This window comes from Mesoplodon bidens (genome assembly GCF_964165515.1).
Source record: "Mesoplodon bidens genome assembly, chromosome: 7".
NCBI lineage: Eukaryota > Metazoa > Chordata > Mammalia > Artiodactyla > Ziphiidae > Mesoplodon > Mesoplodon bidens.
In genome coordinates this window covers 107,370,430-107,390,039 of record NC_138164.1, presented here as the reverse complement: position 1 = coordinate 107,390,039, position 19,610 = coordinate 107,370,430, and the positions used below count along the sequence as shown (strand labels likewise).

General features: G+C 57.3%; 2 protein-coding genes across 4 annotated transcripts; both read left to right on the top strand.

Annotated features, from left to right (window-relative positions):
* The first annotated feature begins 119 nt into the window (after positions 1 to 119).
* EML3 (EMAP like 3) lies at positions 120 to 9,442 on the top strand. 3 transcript variants are annotated; one of them, XM_081239269.1, is made up of 22 exons: positions 120 to 422; positions 1,259 to 1,430; positions 1,509 to 1,769; positions 1,864 to 1,977; positions 3,015 to 3,082; positions 3,255 to 3,378; positions 3,594 to 3,764; positions 3,926 to 3,995; positions 4,082 to 4,192; positions 4,438 to 4,533; positions 4,887 to 5,042; positions 5,196 to 5,337; positions 5,756 to 5,907; positions 5,990 to 6,106; positions 6,200 to 6,331; positions 6,783 to 6,850; positions 7,404 to 7,492; positions 7,564 to 7,661; positions 7,781 to 7,868; positions 8,405 to 8,503; positions 8,787 to 8,917; positions 9,004 to 9,442. In XM_081239269.1, exons 1-22 carry the CDS (start codon positions 401 to 403, stop codon positions 9,205 to 9,207), a joined length of 2,685 nt encoding a protein of 894 aa, XP_081095395.1. In that variant the 5' UTR covers positions 120 to 400; the 3' UTR covers positions 9,208 to 9,442. The 3 variants fall into 3 exon arrangements, with proteins under 3 accessions (XP_081095395.1, XP_081095393.1, XP_081095394.1); XM_081239267.1 differs by having other exon boundaries at positions 121 to 422; positions 5,990 to 6,115; XM_081239268.1 differs by having other exon boundaries at positions 122 to 422; positions 1,512 to 1,769; positions 5,990 to 6,115.
* A 411-nt stretch (positions 9,443 to 9,853) lies between these two features.
* On the top strand, positions 9,854 to 18,197 carry MTA2 (metastasis associated 1 family member 2). Its single transcript, XM_081239270.1, has 18 exons — positions 9,854 to 10,241; positions 10,995 to 11,062; positions 11,447 to 11,540; positions 13,149 to 13,266; positions 13,400 to 13,463; positions 13,650 to 13,767; positions 14,044 to 14,146; positions 14,328 to 14,427; positions 14,601 to 14,789; positions 14,893 to 14,967; positions 15,087 to 15,145; positions 15,310 to 15,407; positions 15,524 to 15,663; positions 15,930 to 16,158; positions 16,355 to 16,444; positions 16,779 to 16,897; positions 17,003 to 17,145; positions 17,370 to 18,197. The coding sequence occupies exons 1-18, from the start codon at positions 10,214 to 10,216 to the stop codon at positions 17,533 to 17,535; spliced, it is 2,001 nt and encodes a 666-aa protein (XP_081095396.1). The 5' UTR covers positions 9,854 to 10,213; the 3' UTR covers positions 17,536 to 18,197.
* Positions 18,198 to 19,610: the final 1,413 nt, after the last annotated feature.

Here is a 19,610-nt window from a genome sequence, read left to right as displayed (position 1 = left end):
GAAACGAGCTGCGAGACCCGGACAGGGAGGGGTTACCAGGCGGCCCGGCCCCCCCCACCTCGTCCCGCCCCCCCCTCCCGCGCTTCCTGGCGGCTTCGCGTCCGGCGCCTGTTTGTGCTGCGGCGCTGGGGCCCGGGACGGCCCCGCCACCCCACCCCCGGGAGCCGAGAGCGGCCCCGGGAGAGTCCGAGGCCCCGGCGGTCCCCGGAGCCTGCGGCCCCCGCCCCACAGCGCCCCCTCCAGGCCCTTTCCCCGCGCCCGACAGCGCCCCCGGCGGGTGGCTCGGCCCCCTTGCGCGCGCGCCCCGGGGTGCTTCCCCTTCCCCTCTCTCTGGCCATGGCCCCCGCGGCTTAGACGCCTCCTCCGCCGCCGCCGCCGCTCGGAGCAAGCCGGGGGCCGGATGGACGGGGCCGGGGGGCCCGGTGAGTACGGGGCGGGGCGGGCGGCGTGCCCCTTCCCGGAGCGCCGGCCGGTCGGGCGCTGCCATTGCTCGACGGCTGTTCGGGGCGTCCCCGCGTGCTCCTCGGCCCCGGGGGCTCTGAGCATCCTCCACTGTTCCTCAGGTCGCTCTCCCTAGTTACTTGGGTCCTCCAACTGTCATTTCGGACTTCCCCAACGTCATCCTACCTCCCGTGTTACTCTGGGCCCCTCGAAAATTTCCTTACCTCCTGTGTTACTCTGGGCCTCTTTTCCTGGTATTTTGAGTCTTTTTACTTCTGACCCCCACTGTTACCCTGGGACCTTCGCTATGACTCTTCTCTCCGCTCATACCCTCTCCTGTCACTCTAGATGTCTTCTCCTTCTCTTGAGTCCTCAGGATGACTGTATTCTTGTGTCCCCCACCCCCTCTTTTCTCCGGGTGCTCCCTCTCAGTTTCTCTGTCTTCTCTGGAGACCTGAGCTTGCTCTGGGCTGGGCCCCGTCGTCCCTCACCAGCACTACGCCTCTGCCTGTGGTTCCCACGTTCCTCGCCAGTACTCCATATTTTCCCCCTGGTACTCCATGGTACTCCCTGTCTTTGCGGAGGCTGGGACGGCAGCAGGAAGGGAGCTTTGCCAGGTTCCTCGCCTGCCCTGCCACAAGGAGGCCCTTGATCCTTTACCACCCATCTCCTCCCCTCTGGGAGTGCATCCAAGCCTGGAGCTGCTCGAAGCGGGCAGGTCCTATTGGACAAATGCACAGCTGGGGGCAGAGAGAATCCCCTCAAGCCTTTCCCCAGGTGATGGGTACATTCTGACTGCTTCTTGCCCCTTTCCCAGGTGAGGGCCCTGCTCAGGAGGCCCTGCAGTCCTTGAGCCGGCGGCTTCAGGTGCAGGAGAAGGAGATGGAGCTGGTAAAGGCAGCCTTGGCAGAAGCTCTTCGCCTGCTGCGGCTGCAGGCGCCTCCCACCTCCCTGCAGGACCCTGGCACACCAGGCCCTACAAGGGACAGGTATGCATGTTGTCAAACCTTCTTCCTCCCCCTTGCTGGGGCCTCCAGGGGCATCGGGTTGATGCACTGTCTCCCCAGCAGCCCTGCAGCTCCCCCGGGACTGCCACCCACACGCAGCCCCTCCTCGGTGAGCCGAGGCACCCAGACAGAGACAGAGGTGGAGACGGAGTCATCCCCTGGCCCCCCTGGCCTGAGCAACGGGCCCGCAGCCCCGCAGGGGGGCGGTGAAGAGCCCGGTGGGACCCAGTCTGAAGGAGGGGGCAGCAGCAGCAGTGGCACTGGCTCGCCCGGCCCCCCAGGGCTCCTCAGGCTGGTGCAGCCCCCACAGCGTACTGACACGTGAGTGTCCTGCGGCAGAGGCTGGGAGGGGAGGGAGGAGTGGGGAGCACGATCCTAGGGAATGACTTTCACCTGCTTACTGTGCTCCGACCAGGCCACGGAGAAATTCTTCCTCCTCCTCATCCCCCTCAGAGCGGCCTCGCCAGAAACTCTCCCGGAAGGCAGCTTCCTCGGCCAACCTGTTATTGCGGTCAGGGAGCACAGAGAGGTGGGCGAGGCTCCCCTCCTCCAACCCGCCCCACCCTAGGCTCAGGTTCTTGACTTTCCACATCCCTCACCTCACTTCCCTGGGTGGGGTGGGGGGACCTCATTGCCCAACAGGAAGAAGGGAACAAGCACTCCTGGGGCGCCTGCTGTGTACCCGGCACTGTGCTAAACCCTCGACCTCCTCCATCTCAATTCAGTCCCCACGACATCCCTGGGGGGTAGGTGGTCTCATGCTGATCATTGTCCAGGTGAGGAAGCAGGCTCAGAGAGGGTAAGTCATTTGCCTGGGGTCACACAGCTAGAGCCAGGATTCCAACCCAACTCTTCCTGACTCCAGTTCCCCTGCCCTTTCCACCATATCACAACATACCTTCCAAGATTCCAAGAGGGTTTTCCAAAAGCACCCATGATTTTTATGGGTGACGGTCCTCAGAGTCTCAGCCTTCTCCCACACCCCAACGTACCAAGCTTTACTTCTAGAGAGCAAGGGGAAATCCTAGTGGCTGAGCATAGTTGCCTCAGAGTGTGTACAGGCCCCAGGACACCTGAGTGTTCATTCTAGCCCTATCCTTGGCCTCTCTTTTATTCTCTGAAGAGGGATCTTCACCTTATTATCATCTAAGGACAGTGATCTCTGGAATTCACCTGTCACTTTCCCCTTGAGAGATAAGGACTATTCTTGCTTACCTCTCAGATCCCTGAAAGGCAGGGCTGATGTACATTCTGGATTCACTAAAGGCCCATTTTACAGATGGGGAAATGAAGCGGTTGATAGCCAGAGGCCTGGTGGTCTGGAGGAAAGTGTCACCCCACCCTGCCTCTTACAGGCTTACTCAGCCTCTTTAGCCTCAGTCTTCTCATTTAGCCTTAAATGGAGCTAAAAGTCCCCACCTGAGCCCTGAATGCTCACGATGCAAACTGAAAGTCTGCAGAGGAGACTGTGACCTCTAGGGTAACCTTCTTTCTTACGTCCTGCCCCTCCACGATTACGTCTTGGGACCTGACCCCAATCCCTGTGCTTTCCTTCCTTCGCAACAGCCGCGGGGGAAAAGACCCCCTCTCCAGCCCTGGGGGTCCTGGATCTCGGAGGAGCAATTATAATTTAGGTATGTATAGAGGGATCTGGAAGAACTTGGGTGATGGGGTTAGGGTTTGGGCTGCAGCCCCAGGAGCTATTTTGGGGGACCTGTGAGGTATGGCGGGTTGAGTTCTGCTCTGGCTTTCCTGGAAGGGAAGCTACAGGGTGGTGATTGACACCCCCTTCTTTTTTTCCTGTAGAAGGTATCTCAGTGAAGATGTTCCTTCGCGGCCGCCCCATTACCATGTACATCCCGTCTGGCATCCGCAGCCTCGAGGAGCTGCCCAGTGGCCCACCCCCGGAGACCCTCAGCCTTGACTGGGTGTATCCTGCCCCTTCCAGTCCCATGGGAACCACCCTTCCCATCATGAAACGTCCCCACCCCTTGCACCTCCTGGGTCTGCAAGGAGAGTGAGACCTCTGAATCCTCCCCTTCCATCCTCTGCCAGTGGCGCTGCTAGCCAGAGCTCTGTCTTTCTCTCCTTTTCCTTATGGTGCCCTTGATCTGACCCTTTCCTTGACCACGATCCCCACTCCAGTTACGGGTACCGGGGTCGTGACTCCCGCTCTAATCTGTTTGTGCTGCGCTCTGGGGAGGTGGTCTACTTTATCGCCTGTGTGGTGGTGCTGTACCGGCCTGGGGGAGGCCCAGGGGGTCCTGGAGGTGGCGGCCAGAGACATTACCGGGGGCACACGGACTGCGTTCGATGGTGAGGGTCCTAGGGCTTGGGAGTGGGCAGCTCTAGGCATGGGGATGGTGGGCTTGGCAGGAGGAGGGTCTGGGTGGGTGTGGAGGAACAGGAGAGGAGAGTGGCCTGGGTGGTCTTGAGAGACCGACCCCCTTCCCTAGAGTGTCTCCTCCCCCACTTAGCCTGGCTGTTCACCCTGATGGTGTGCGTGTAGCCTCAGGACAGACAGCCGGAGTGGATAAGGATGGAAAGGTAAGGCCACAGTCACACGCCAGGCAGACAGGATGAAATTCCAGCCCAGCTGTCCTTCACACCCCTGACCCCTTCTCCTCCACCAGCCCCTGCAGCCTGTGGTTCATGTCTGGGACTCAGAGACGCTGCTGAAGCTGCAGGAGATCGGACTGGGGGCCTTCGAGCGGGGTGTGGGGGCCCTGGCCTTTTCAGTTGCGGTGAGCTGGCCCCAGCGCCCCGAGGCCCCCATCTTCCTTGTCCAGGAACCCCCTCCTTGTACTTCACCAGGAAGCTTCAGAAGTCCTGGCCTTCCTGAGCCCCAGCCAGCCAGTTCTCCTAAGAGACAGTGTGGCCCCTTCCCCTGCTCTCTCAGCCTGTCGTGGCACCCCTTGCCTAGTTTGGACCATGAACCCTGAGACCTCCAGGCCTTACTCGGCCCCTCTGATGTGTCTCCCATCTTCAGGATCTGGGTGCTTTCCTCTGTGTGGTGGATGATTCCAATGAGCACATGCTGTCTGTGTGGGACTGCAGCCGGGGAACGAAGCTGGCCGAGATCAAGGTGAGGTGTCCAGGTGGCTGCCTGGTGGGGCGCTGAGGTTGAGGTGCTGGGAGTGGTGGAGTGCAGAGGTACATGCACCTCCTTTCTGGCCTGGTCCCCTGGAGCAAGCCTCCTAGCCTCTCTGAGGCTGTGAAGTGGGGACCACGGAGGTTCTGACCTCGTGAGGGACACCGTGTTAGGCGTTAGTGAGTGACTGACAGCAGTGCTCTTAGGGGACCGGGGCCTTGGAGGAGAGATCGTCCTGAGGGTTCTGGACTTCTGCAGACCGGTTGTCAGGATGCCAGTTGAAGAGAGTCTGGTAGAATGAAGGTGCACAGGGCTTGGGGTGGTTGAATCTCGTATCTTCCCTTCAGAGTACAAATGACTCAGTCCTGGCCGTTGGCTTCAACCCTCGCGACAGCAGCTGCATTGTCACCAGCGGGAAATCCCACGTCCACTTCTGGAACTGGAGTGGTGGAGCAGGGGTTCCTGGGAACGGGACCCTCACCAGGAAACAGGGTGTCTTTGGGGTGAGGTGTGGATGGGTGCAGGGTGGTGGGGGAGGGCAGCGTGGCGATGGAAGTATTGGTCTGAGTACTGTAGACCCTGATGCTACCCAACTCCCAACTGTCCCGAGACTTGTAGTGTCTTTGACCTCTGCTCTCTGCTCGCCTGGCTCCTAGAAATACAAGAAACCCAAGTTTATCCCCTGCTTTGTGTTCCTTCCGGATGGAGACATTCTCACAGGGGACTCAGAGGGGAACATTCTCACCTGGGGGCGGAGCCTCTCAGATTCCAGGACCCCAGGCAGGGGCGGGGCCAAAGGTATGTGATTGGGGGTGGCATCTGGGAAGGCTAGTTCCCCAGAGGGTCTGTGAAAACAGAGGAGAGGATTGCCCATCCTTTTCCCTTGAGAATTGATCGTGCTCTGTCAGAGGGTGGGGCCCTCTGGGGGGCTAGTCTAGGCGGGCAGGGGGCGGCATGGTAGAGAGGGCTGGGGCTTTGGAGTGTGCCAGATCCTGGGTTCAAATCCCAGTTTCGCCCCTAGTTGCCTGGCCTTTAGGAAGTTACCTCATTTCTTGGAGCCTTGGTTGTCCAGTCTGTAAACTGGGGAGAAGAACCGAGGATCAGACTAGGCACTCAGCAGCTGGCAGTTAGTACTCTATTGTGACGGCCTAGGCTGCTCCTGTTCCCTACTTCCCTGAACCCCAAAAGCATGACCCACCCAGGACTTTGCCAACAGAGACCTATGGGATTGTGGCCCAGGCGCATGCTCACGAAGGTTCTATCTTCGCCCTGTGTCTCCGGCGGGACGGGACCGTGCTGAGTGGTGGTGGGCGGGACCGCCGGCTGGTCCAGTGGGGGCCTGGGTTGGTGGCCCTCCAGGAAGCTGAGGTGAGGGCTGGGCTGGGGTCAAGGGAAGGAGAGGGAAGAGGAGTGGTCAGCGGGCCCCTGACTTTCTGCCATCACTCTGCAGATTCCTGAACACTTTGGGGCCGTGCGGGCCATTGCAGAGGGGCTGGGCTCTGAGCTGCTGGTGGGAACCACGAAGAATGCATTGCTGAGGGGACATCTGGACCAGGGCTTCTCCCCTGTAATCCAGGTCGGGGGGGCCAAGGGTTCGAGCGAGCAGGAAGGGAAGGGCTGTTGGGGAGGGGCAGGGGTGACAGCGCATGCTCTGCCGCAGGGTCACACGGACGAGCTCTGGGGGCTCTGCACGCATCCCTTCCAGAACCGTTTCCTCACCTGTGGCCACGACCGGCAGCTCTGCCTGTGGGATGGGGAGGGCCATGCGCTGGCCTGGAGCATCGACCTCAAGGTAGAGCTCTGTGTCCCCGGATCCTCAGTGTCACGCCCACCATGACTCCTGTGGCCACCACTCCTTCCCCAGCACCCCCTTCCCTTTTGCTCCCAGAGGCAGCCCGTTTGTACTGGTGTGGCTGTACTGGTTGCTAAACTATTCATTCTTCTGTACTGATGCCTCCAGTGCCCCCTGAGCACTGCCCTCCCCCCAGCCCTTAGATGTTCTCTTGATCCAGCAACTGATGGTTAATCTCCGGCACAGCTGTGGGGTGTCACTTCTGGTTGTTAAGTGTTTTGAGTAGCACCTCTGCTTAGGCTCCAGTGATACCCTGCCTCCATCCCAGGCTTCCTGTCCCTCTCAACCTTGAGAGGAGGAGGCTTTGACATTGTTATCAAGATGACAAGGTATCCATCTTAGTTCCCTCACTAGAAAGGCATCTTCTTGAATTCACCTTTTCCCCTCCCAGGAGACTGGTCTCTGTGCTGACTTCCACCCCAGTGGGGCAGTTGTGGCCGTAGGACTGAACACAGGGAGGTGAGAGGGAGCCAGGACTCCTGGGAGGGGAAAGCAGGAGGTATGGGAAGGGTTTCTGGTAATGGCGGGGGTGGAGGAGTGTGATCGCTGCCTGCTCAGGAGCCCCAACTGCACCCTCCCTCTTCTCAGTGCTTTTCCCTGCAGCCTGGGTCTCCCCTGCTCTCCTATGGCAGCTGTCATCACACCCTCCCCCATCCATTCTCCCCTCCAAGCAAGCCTGGGAGTGGAGGAGGTGGCAGCTCAGGCTAGAGAAGCAGCGGGGATGGGAGGGGCATAGGGGAGACTAACACAGGGAAGTGACGAGCTTGACAGACTCCACAAGGCCCTGGTAGTTGGGCCCCTGTTCTCCCTTTCAGACGGCATCAGGAGCCCCTCAGCTTTTATCTGCCCGTAGCCCCTTCCCACTTTCCAGCATAAGACTGCAATGATAGATAACCTCTCTGTCTACATCATAGCCTTTCTTTTGGTGTCTCTGAGGCTCTCTGACTTGCCAACCCCTACCCTGCTCAGGACAGGTGTCCTCACACCTGCTTTCCACCCCCCTCCCTTCTAGGTGGCTAGTTTTGGACACAGAAACCAGAGAGATCGTGTCCGACATCACTGATGGCAATGAGCAGCTCTCAGTGGTCCGGTACAGCCCAGGTGGGAGCCACCCCCACCCCGGACCTAGACTCATCCCTGGCCCTTCCCTCTCTGAGTGACTGTCTTTATAGATGGGTTGTACCTGGCCATCGGTTCCCATGACAACATGATCTACATCTATAGCATTTCCAGTGATGGTGCCAAGTCCAGCCGCTTTGGCCGCTGTGTGGTGAGGAAGCTGGGGTGGAGGGCAGGGCATTGCCATAGCAGGTAAACTAATGTACTTTAGGAGGGTGAGGGGATGGGAAATGGTAGCTACATTGTTAGTCTCTTGACCCTTGCTCCCAGGGTCACTCCAGCTTCATCACTCACCTTGACTGGTCCAAGGATGGGAACTTCATCATGTCCAATTCTGGGGACTATGAGATCCTTTACTGTGAGTGACAGTAGGGGAGGGCATGGGGAGAGGGTAACAGGGGTGGGTTTTATTTATGTGAGGGGGCTCCTGGTTGGGAGGGGATGAAGGAGAAGGTGTGGGGGGACTCCAGGTGGAGGGGCAGTCAGACAGGGAGGTAGAGATGGGTTTGAAGTGGAGTCAAGAGTTATACACATAGGAGAAATGTTGTCATTTGGACAAAAAAACCCACACACACAGTTCTGCACCATGTCTTGTTCCCACAAGGCCTTGGGGGAGTTGAAAAATGCACCAGGAAAAGATTGTTTTGGAAAAGTTTCTCAGGACAGGTGTGGAGGGATTGATTTTCAAGGGAGGAGGAACTGATGAGAAACAGGAGAACTTCAGCTGAGAACTCAGGAAGCACATGGGGCTCGGTGTTCCCCTGGGCTGAGGGCTACCACCCTGACCAGATCACCTCAAGCCACCGCCTCAAGCCAGTCTTTCCAACCCTTCCATGGCATCTCCCCCACTGAGGGCAGGGTGAGAGCTGAGCTGGGTGGGCTCCCTCTCCCCAGGGGACGTGGCTGGAGGCTGTAAGCTGCTGAGGAATCGTTATGAGAGCCGAGACCGGGAGTGGGCCACCTACACCTGCGTGCTGGGCTTCCATGTCTACGGTGAGCAGGGGCCCGGGGCCGCGGAACCCTGTGGGAGAGGTGCGGGGACAAGGTGCAGCCCGTCCCGGGCTCGCAGTGCTGGACAGGTGTAGAGGGGTGGGCGTCAAGAAACTGGCAGATCCAGCCCAGGAGGCCCCTCCGGCCGGCCCTCGGGACCGGGAAGGATCGCCTGGAATGCGCGGCCGGTGGGTGGGTGGCCGGGCCGCCTGAGCGCCGGAAATGGTGCCGCTCTGGACCGTGGGTGGCGGCCGGGAGGCCGGGCTGAGGCTGGCCGCTGTGCTAGGCGTGTGGCCTGACGGCTCGGATGGAACCGACATCAACTCCCTGTGCCGCTCCCACAACGAGCGCGTGGTGGCTGTGGCAGACGACTTCTGCAAAGTGCACCTCTTCCAGTACCCGTGCGCCCGCGCCAAGGTAAGGCCTCCCGGGGCCTCCGGGGCCGGTCGGGAGGGGTCCCAGGGCTCCGCGGCCGCTGTAGTTCGACCTTCCTTCCTGCCCAGGCGCCGAGCCTCGTGTACGGTGGTCACGGCAGCCACGTGACCAGCGTCCGGTTCACGCACGACGACTCGCACCTCGTCTCGCTGGGCGGCAAGGACGCCAGCATCTTCCAGTGGCGAGTGCTGGGCCCTGGGGGCGCGGGGCCGGCGCCTGCAACGCCCTCTCGAACCCCCTCCCTGTCCCCCGCCTCCTCTCTCGACGTCTGACCGCTGTCCTACGGGACCCACAGGCCCTGCAGCGGGGCCCCGCCCCACCCAAATTCCCCATTACCGGGGCCGACCCGGTCCTCGACTTCGAGACATTCCCAAAAGCGCATTTCCCTGGAGGGGGCGAACGGCACCCCTGCACACACTGTATAGACCCGCTGGCTGAGCCGGGCAGCCCCAGCCGGGGCCCTGACTCCCGCTGCCTGCTGAGGGGCAATAAACCAAAAGCAAAGTCGCCTCCGGGTCCTTTTGTGGGGCGCGGCTGGGCGCCTAGGGCCTTTGTGGGGATGGGGAGGAAGGAAAAGGGGAATGCGGAAAGGGTGAGGGAGCGTAGACCTTTCATGCAAATAACAGGCAAAGCCGCTTGCAAATAACTCCGAGAAGCGCAAAGGCGCTTCGAGTCTTCCGCGGCCGCATGCGGAGCTGCAGCACTCCGGCGAGGAAAGAGTTAAGCCCAACTCCTCTCCCCGGCCTCGGGGGCGGGGCCGAGCCGCAACGGAAATAACCGAGCGCCGGGCCGCGGTTGGCCGGAGGGAGCCGAACTTCTTCCGGAAGTAGCCGAGCTTTGAGGTCTCGTTCTCCGACCGGAGCCGAGCGCTGGGCCTTGTTCTGCGGATCCGCCGAACGTGTTCCGGAAGGAGGCGAACCCCGAGGCGGGCAGGGCAAGCTTTCGCGGCGGCCCTCCGAGTCCAACGTCTGGCGGGGCTCGGCGAGCGCGGGGGGAGCTGCAGCCTGGCTCCGGTCCGGCGGGAGCCGAGCTCCTTCCGGAAGAAGCCGAGCGGGCCGGCGCCGGCCTCGGCGTCCCGGGCTAGAGGCGGTAGAGGCGGCGGCGACAGCGCGGGCCGGGATGAACCGCGACGGCTGAGGCGGCGGAGGTGCCGGCTGCGCGGGCCCGACTGAGACTTCTGCGAAGCACCAGCCCCGCGCTCCGGGCTAAGCTTCGAGCCCTGCCCCAGTGAGCCTCCCGGACCCCTTTGTGCGGCCGGAGGCGGCGGCGGGAACGGCCATGGCGGCCAACATGTACCGAGTGGGGGGTAAGTACCGGGCGTGGGGGCTGCGGGGCCCGGGGCGGGAGAGGTTGGGGGCCGGGATCGGAGAGGCTCGGCACCCGGTGGCGCGGGGAGCCGCGTTTGGGGCGGCGTGGTCCAGAACGCGGACCGGAACCGGAACCGGGAGCACAGGGAGGGAGGGCGCGGGGATCGCGACTCGGCTGAGCACCGGGACTCCCGGAGAGGCTTCGGGCGGCCCGACGGCAGTCGCGGGGCTGAGTCTGGGGTCGCCGGTGTCGCGGAGTGGGCTTGGGAAAGTGGTTCTGAAGGAATTGACAGGGCAGGCAGGGGGCGCGGAGGGCCGGGGCGGCCGCTTTGCCACCTGCGGGGGAGCCGTTGGGAGGTTTCCTCTTCCCAGGCGTTATTGTGCGCCTCGGTTCGCAAAGGTGGGGGCCCTGCGCAGGACTGAACAATTGCTCGCTTGGCCCAGACTGGGATGCAACTCCATCGCTGAGTCGTGGGGACTGCTGGGGAACCCCCTGCTTCTTGTCTCCTCCTGAAGGCTCACTTTTGAGTGAAGGATCTGATTTTAGAACTAAGTGATCAGGGGTGGAGGGTGGGGCGTCCTTCCCTTATTTTCTGTTAGTCTCTCCATTTCCACATTTCAGCGTCCTCTCTACCTAGACCCTTATCTCCTTTTGGTCTACTCGGGCCTGCTTTCGCTCCTCCCACCCTGGTGCTCGGCTCTCCCCATCTACTCCTCTGATCTTCCCGGTTCTTCCCCACCCCCTCCTACAGATTACGTCTATTTTGAGAACTCCTCCAGCAATCCTTACCTGGTTAGAAGGATTGAAGAGCTCAACAAGGTGAGTGGAGCAGAGTCCCCCCTCCCAACCTCCTCTTTCTTCTGAGGTCTCTAAGTTCAGGTGAATGAGAGAGAGAGGGAGAGAGAGAGAGAGAGAGAGCACACAAACCCTATCCTAATTACCCATTCATATTCATTCATTCATTTATTCATTCATTCCACACATTCAGGGAAGGCTATTGAGAGCTTAGTGGGAACTTTGCTATTCTGTTTCTTGGGGGCCAAGGAAAGGGATTTGGAAGTCTGTCCTTAAATGTAAATCTCTTGATTCATAATTTCTTGGGCTTTTCTTACATCCTTTACACTTGTCCACTGTTGTTAGTCTCTTCTTTATGCATTTCCACTTTCAAATGATTAGTTTAACCACCATTTTTTCTCTCCTTAGACTGCAAATGGAAACGTGGAGGCAAAGGTTGTGTGCCTTTTCCGGCGAAGGGACATTTCTAGTAGCCTCAACAGCCTGGCTGATAGTAATGCCAGTAAGTGTCTTTGTACCCCACCCCCGGCCCCCTGTCTCCCCCTGCCCATGATCTGAAGCCCGCGCATGTCTCTGCAGGTGTTTCTCTTGGTAGCATGCCCAAGGCAGGGGTGTGAGTTTGGGGGGTGGTAAATGCCTGGTCTGCAGAGGGAGGCCTGTTTTGACACGTTGGGTTGGAAGCAGGGTGGAGAGGCCATAAGGAACGCCAGAATTTGGCTTGTGTGTGAGTGTGTATTTAAGAGATCATAGTATTTAAATAGGGGGCGATGAGGAGCTTTAGAGAAGCAGGACTCTTGGGGGTCAGGTTTGGTTATGTTGGGACAATGGGTGGTGACTGTGAAGGTCAGGTGAAGAGGAGGAGACCGTATTTAGAAGCCTGCGTAACAGGGAAGCAGGTTTTTGTTTTTTGTTTTTTGTTTTTTGTGGTCATGAGGTGGTGAGGATACATGGGTGGGAGAGAATAAATAGGAAGCCAGGAAAGTTTTATTGCACTTTTCCTCTTTCTCACCTATCCTGGCTTCCCCTTTGCTCCACTTTACATCTTTCCCTTTTCTTTTTGCCCTATATCCTACTTCTCCTTATGCTTTCATCATCTTTTCAGATACATATTCTTCTGTTTCCCTTAGTTTCTTTTTCTTTTTCTACTTTGGCTTTCTTTCCCCTTCCTCTTTTTCTTCCTAAATTATTTTTCTCATTTTAGGCTTTTCTGGGCCTCGGATATGAAGGGGTTAATGAGGACCTGGGCCTACCAAGTTCTCCGGCCCTCTGGGGTTTCCAGTCCCATCTGGCAGGGGCTGACCTTGGCCTTGTCCAATCAGAAAGGGTGTGGGGGGTGTGGTCCCCCTTGCCTTAGGGCAGGGTTTCCGGAGCACACAGGCGAGGGGTGGAGCGGTGGAGCCTACCGCACACCCCGCTTTCTCCCTGAGGTTGGGAACAATGCACCAATGAGCCTGGGCCTGTGGCTCTTTTGCCCCCTCCCTGTTTGGTTGGCACCCAGCCAAGTTAACCCTTTCCACCAAGGTTTCAGGGCAAGTTGCAGCTCCTTGGGGAGGAAGGTGTTGGCACTGGCTTGAGAGGTACTGTCCTTGAAAGCCCCACAAACAAACGATTGTTAGCCAAGTAGAAAACAAGGGATAGTTAGGGTTGCATGTGACGTTTAAGAGCAGAGTCTCCTGAAATTTGCAAAGAGGAACTGGTAAACATACTCCTGTGTGGTGCTTTTATTTATTTATTTAATTTGGATTTCTGGACCCCAGGCTAGTTTAGCAAGAGTGGGATATTCTTGCTGGGTCTCATGTGAGCGGATCTGTGCTGTATGAGTGGTGCCTGAGCACTGGCACCTGGGTCTGTGATGTGTTTCTGTGGCAGTCTTTGCACTCTCAGCAGTTCTTCCCTAAGAACATTCGTTAGTGATGGAGAGTTAGGAGTATCTGTAACGGGGGTGGGGGTGGGGAAGCTAAGAGGGAAAGCTGGTGGTGTGAGAGGCAGGTGTCTAGGGAATATGAGGAAAGCAAGTGAGACAGGAAATATTTTCCCTGGGTTAGAGCTTCTAAGGTGGCTTCTTTCTGAATTAGTTTCTGACTCGGCGTCTTCCTCCTAAATCTCCCAGGGGAGTTTGAGGAGGAATCAAAGCAGCCAGGGGTGTCGGAACAGCAGCGACATCAACTGAAGCACCGGGAGCTTTTTCTTTCTCGGCAATTCGAATCGTTACCAGCCACCCACATAAGGTATAGGACAATCAGGGCCACTGTGGCCTGCATGCACTTATTTAGAAGGTGGAAAGGAGGGACTAGTGTATTGGAGCTGCTGTACAGAGGAAATGAGGACCTCACCCAGGGTTTTCTGACCTCTCTCCTGTAGGGGGAAATGCAGTGTGACCCTCTTGAATGAGACAGATATCTTGAGCCAGTACCTGGAAAAGGAGGTGAGAAAGAGGTGTCGGGAGAAGAGGGAGGGAAGTGGGTATTGCCCCGAAAGGCAAGAAGAAAGTCTGACTGGGATGAGGTGTACAGGTTGACAGGCTGCCTGTCTTGGGAACTCTGGATACACCCCACTGCCCCCTGCCTATGAGGACTGCTGCCCTGCTTACCTGCTCTCTTTCCATCTCCAGGACTGCTTTTTTTACTCACTGGTGTTTGACCCTGTGCAGAAGACACTTCTAGCTGATCAGGGGGAGATTCGAGTTGGTTGCAAATACCAAGCTGAGATCCCAGATCGCCTGGCAGAGGGTATGCAGCAGGAGACACTGTATTACGGCTACGGGGTTGTGTAACATCAGAGTCTCTGAATGGTGTGCCCTGGCGTTGTGTGGTGCACAGTCTGCATGGCTCTGTGTTGTGAACCTGGCAGAATGGGACCTTAGGAACCGGAAAGGGGCAAATGGGCACATTGGGAAGAGAAGTCTGAGAGTTGAGGTGGCCGACAGAACCCAAGGAGGAGACGAGGTGTTACCTTGTCAAGACATCTATTATCCTCCCCGATGATACCATTTCCCCATTCCCCAGGAGAATCTGATAATCGGAACCAACAGAAGATGGAGATGAAAGTTTGGGATCCAGACAACCCTCTCACAGACCGGCAGATTGATCAGTTTCTCGTGGTGGCCCGGTGAGCCGTGGGTGGATGGGGCAGATGGGCTGGGGGTGGTGTGGACATGGTTCTGATTCATGTTCGTAGAGATGGACTTTATTTATTTTTGGCCTGGGTGTTGTCCTTTTTTCTCATCTGGCTTGGTTCCTCAGCCCACTCGCGCTTTCTTCTTTCCCTGACTTCTCACTCCCTCCCTTAGAGCTGTGGGGACCTTCGCAAGAGCCCTAGATTGCAGCAGCTCCATTCGGCAGCCAAGCTTGCACATGAGTGCAGCCGCTGCTTCCCGAGATATCACTCTGGTGAGCAGAAGTTGGTGGGTAGTTGGGTAGGCTGGGCTTTGTGGGGACCTGCAGAGCCTTGGGACTCTGCAGGGAGGAGGGTATCTCTGAGGGAGTGGGAGTACTTAAAGAGCAACAGAGGAGTGGTGCTGAGGGTTTCAGGTCATCATCATTGTTTCCCACCTCTCCTGTAGTTTCACGCCATGGATACATTGCAAAGGAACGGCTACGACCTGGCTAAGGCCATGTCGACCCTGGTGCCCCAGGGGGGCCCGGTGCTGTGTCGGGATGAGATGGAGGAATGGTCAGCCTCAGAGGCTATGCTATTTGAGGAGGCCCTGGAGAAGTACGGGAAGGATTTCAATGATATTCGCCAGGACTTTGTAAGTGGATGGGGCTAGGAGGAGAGGTGGAAGAGGTGACAGGTGAGGGAACCAGGACCAGGGGCCAGACAGCGGCTCATCCTTCTTCCTTGTGCCTCCTCAGCTACCCTGGAAGTCACTGGCCAGCATAGTTCAATTTTATTACATGTGGAAAACCACAGACCGATACATTCAGCAGGTAAGGTCTGGGCTGGGGAGGCTGGACCAGAGGCCTCCTGCTCACCTCTGCCTTTGAAGTTGATGACATCCTCCCTGCTGAGATGCTCTGATCCTTTTTACTTTTTCTCCTTCCTGCAGAAAAGATTGAAAGCTGCTGAAGCAGACAGCAAACTAAAACAAGTCTACATCCCCACCTAGTAAGTGTGATGGGTAGGGGAGACAGGCATGTTTCCCTTCTCTGCCCCTAACCTGTGCTTTCCTAAGTGATTGGGGGGGGTGGGCCGGAGATGCGGTCAAGTTATAGAGACAAAGTGGAAGTGGCTTCTTTTCCTTGACCAGTTCCTGGTTTCTCCCCCATTAGCACCAAACCAAACCCAAACCAGATCATCTCTGTGGGCTCAAAACCTGGCATGAATGGGGCTGGATTCCAGAAGGGCCTGACTTGTGAGAGTTGCCACAGTGAGTTCCAGGGAGGGATAGGGATGCCGGGGGTGAGCCGGGCGTTTGCTCTGACCCAGCAACCTGAGAGGCTCAGGTGGCCTCCGGACCATTCCCTCCTCTCCATGCTCCTGCAGCCACACAGTCTGCCCAGTGGTATGCCTGGGGCCCACCCAACATGCAGTGCCGCCTCTGTGCTTCCTGTTGGATCTACTGGAAGAAGTACGGGGGACTGAAGACCCCAACCCAGCTTGAGGGGGCTGCTCGGGGCACCACAGTAAGGATGGATGATGAGGGACAGGTTGGGGAGAGCAGTAAGCTAATTGATGTGAGCTTTAAGCGAAGGCCACAGCACCCAGCTCCAGTAAGGTGATGGCTTGACTGGGGTGGGGGTGGGGTGGTACTAGACACTGGTTGGGGAGCCAGGCAGGTCGCGATGGCAGCAAAGAGATCAGGCAGGAGTAAAAGACCCTCCATCAAGAATGGAAGAAGGGAGCCTTGGTGACTGACTGTTCGCCTCCTTTTCCTGTGTCCTTCTTCCAGGAGCCACACTCGAGGGGTCATTTATCCAGACCCGAAGCCCAGAGTCTCTCCCCCTATACGACCAGCGCCAACCGGGCCAAGCTGCTGGCTAAGAACAGGCAAACATTCCTGCTCCAGACCACGAAGCTGACCCGTCTTGCCAGACGCATGTGCAGGGACCTGTTACAACCGAGGAGGGCTGCCCGACGACCTTATGCCCCCATCAATGCCAATGCCATCAAGGCAGAGTGTAAGGGCAGGAGTGCTGGGGCTGGTGGCAGGTTTGGGGTTGCTCTAGCCAGAGACCAGTGTTTCTCTGGGTGTTTAAGGACAGTAGTAAGGATAGTAGGCCACAAGGATTCGTTACGAGGTTAGGCATGGTTCCTGGCCCCAGAGGAGGCCTGAGTAGGGAAGCCCCTTCAAAGGCGTTCATCTTTGTTCTCCAGGCTCCATTCGACTCCCTAAGGCTGCCAAGACTCCACTGAAGATCCACCCTTTGGTGCGGCTCCCCCTGGCAACTATCGTCAAAGATCTGGGTAAGGGTGGGTATAGGATGGGGAACCTTTAGGGTGGTGTCCGGCTCCCAGTCCTTTTATCATCAAGATCCTTCTCTTCCCCTGCTTTTTTCTTTCCCATTGAGTCCAAAGAGGTTTAGTCTAACAGACTGTGCTTTTGTAGGTTAAAAATGTTATTTTTCACATGCTATCCAGTATAACTGTATACTGATTGATACGGTCATACTCACGTGTGACTTTTGAAATACTGGTGATTACTCTCCAGACCCCTCCCCCATCACTGCTTTTGGGGATGCATACAGAAGAGAAAGTGTGAATGTCCTCTAAGGTTTCCTTTCTTTTTTTTCCCTGACAGTGGCCCAGGCACCTCTGAAACCAAAAACACCTCGGGGTACCAAGACACCGATCAACAGAAACCAGCTGACCCAGAACCGGGGACTGGGGGGCATCATGGTGAAACGGGCCTATGAGACTGTGAGTTGACAGACTGGAGTGGGCCGGGTGGGGCTGGGTGGGCTTTCATATCTGACAGGTGTCTGAGAGTCCCCTCTCGCGTTGTGATGCCCTCTCCTTTTCCAGATGGCAGGAGTCCCCTTCTCTGCCAATGGAAGGCCTCTGGCCTCAGGGATTCGCTCAAGCTCACAGCCAGCAGCCAAGCGTCAGAAACTAAACCCAGCCGATGCACCCAATCCTGTGGTGTTTGTGGCCACAAAAGATACCAGGTAGGGAGCCCTCCATGGGAGGGGCTGAGAGGTTGACAACCTTGATTGGTGGATATGGGAAAGGAAACAGGAAGGAGTGTCTGAGCAAGAGCAGCTCCACGAAGACTGGGTGCAGGGTGGGGATGTTAGGAAGGAATGGGCTGGAAGGTGGAATTGTAGTGGAATGTGGGGTTGCATCTTGAAGGTCTTTGCTTTTTTTATTGCCCTCTTCTCTTCTTGGCCAGAGCCCTGCGGAAGGCTCTGACTCACCTGGAAATGCGGCGAGCTGCCCGCCGGCCCAACTTGCCCCTGAAGGTGAAGCCACCACTGATAGCAGTGCGGCCCCCAGTCCCTCTTCCTCCATCCTCACATCCTGCCAGCACCAGTGAGCCCATTGTCCTGGAAGATTGAGCATCTGTGGGGAAGGGAGGTGGGCTGAAAGCTAGAGGGTGGGTGCACAGGGCACCTAGCCTCCCTTCCCTTTAGTATCAAAGGGAATGAGTGAAGGAGGGAGGGAGCAAGTGAGTGTGTCCTTGGAGGGCTTGGACGCCCTCTGGTGTTAGCACTTGGAGGCTTGTCCCCTTCCAGTGCTTCTCCGTGCCTGGTGGTGGAGGGCAGACTGCAGGAACTGGCCCATTGTGGGAACCTAGCCTGTTTTGGGGGAGTAGGACCCACAGTTGTCTTGGACAGTTTTGGGGGGAGGGTTTTTAAATTTTTTTAAAAATTTGCCTCCCTTTGTGAAGGGATGGGGAGGGGAAGAGTAAACAGATAGCAGGTGGTGGTATCTGGTTGGGGGAGGGGGGGCGTGCACTGCCATGACTGCCATGTCTTTTTTTTTTTTTTTTTCTAATTGAGGGTTTCTCTTCCTGTCCGGTGTCCGGACTTTCCTAATTGGAGTTTGAGGTCCCCAAGCTGGTATCAACCCCAGCCTATGCTCGCTCTTTCCTTTCCTCCCCTTGTCCCCTCTGCCTTTTGTACGCCAGTTCTCAGAAATAAAGACCTTTTGTCTGTTTTTTTAACCTTGGATTCTGTAATTGGTTCTTATAGTAACAAATAAAAAGCTGTTTTCTTCAGCTCCTCCTGGCTCAGCTATTCTCTGCCGTGTGCATGCGTGTGTGTGTGTGTGTGTGTGTGTGTGTGTGTGTGTGTGAAGGTGCCTCTTTATTTCCTAACTCTTACTCCCCTCTCCTTTTTACTTAGGGGATTCTGGGAGTTGTTAGAGGCCAGAACAGGATGTAGCCCACTTTGGGGTGTATTGTAGGATCATGTCACCTAGCTCTGTGGTGTATTTGCACAGACTGCTGCTTCAAGGATCCCCAAGGGCAGCCTCAGCAACTGCCTTGATATTGGGGCCCACTCTAGTGCTGTTTCCTCTCTTTTTAAGTTTGGGAGACAGATTAGACATTTGAGCTGGCCCCAACAAGAGGAGCACCTTAGGAGAGAACGAGAAGTTAAGTCTACTGTGTGCTCCTTGAGCACTTTCTTTAGAGATGGGGAGAAGCCTCAGCAGTTGTGACTTGCTCAAGGTTAGATCCTGAGATGTCTGCCTCAGGTCCGCTGCTCTTTCCACAGCCGGAAGCTGTGGAAAGCTGTGGGTTGATCAAACACAGCAGGAGCTGCTTAGCCCAGCTGATAGGTCCCTCCATCTCATGGTCCTTGTCCCTGGGGCCTCCCTAGCTCTCTTACTCCCACCCTGGCCTGAGCCAACACCTCGGTAGTGTCGGGCGGAACTGACCACTATAACAGTCTAGGAGGAAGCAGCACCCTCCAGTGTCTTCACTCAGCTGCCACCATAGCAGTTTCCGCTAAATGCCTTTAAGTGGGCCGGTGGCTCTGGCTCCTGGTGGGTGCACCCCACGCAGCCCGCTAACGCGCAAGAGAGGCGATCTGGCTGTAGCCCGTGGAGTCCGGAAGGTGCCCGGTGGGGGCAGAGCTCCCCAACCAGGGTTAGGAAGAGGTCGCAGAACTCCCATTCTGGGAGAGGACCGACGGCAGAGGGAGAGGGCAACAGCCCTGAGGAGGTTGGGAGTTTAGGGACAGTGCGGGCTTCGTGGAGGATCCGCCTTTATTCACTAGGTAAATATGGGGTTGAGGATACAGTCTCTACTGCCCCTTGAAGGAGGACACAGCCTGCTCTCAACCACCCAGCAGGGAAACCGCTTGCCGTCAAGCAGAGGGCCCGGCAAGAAACCCGGCACACTCTGTGGCTGCCTTATGAATATTCACGACCTTTGGGCCAATCAACGTCTGAACAGCTCAGAGCACACCAATGGGCTAACCGCATGCAGATAAACATCGTAGATGGTATTCCTAAAGCGGGTAGAGACTTAAGTCGGGCTGGAAACGGAACCTTGAGCGGAAAGAGCTCGGTTTTCGGAGGAGTGTACCTTGCGATTGGGCGACGGCTACGTCACTTCCTATCGGACGGGCGGAAGTTGCTTCCCAGCGTGTTGCAATTTGTAGAAGAGAGTTCCGGTTGTGGCCGA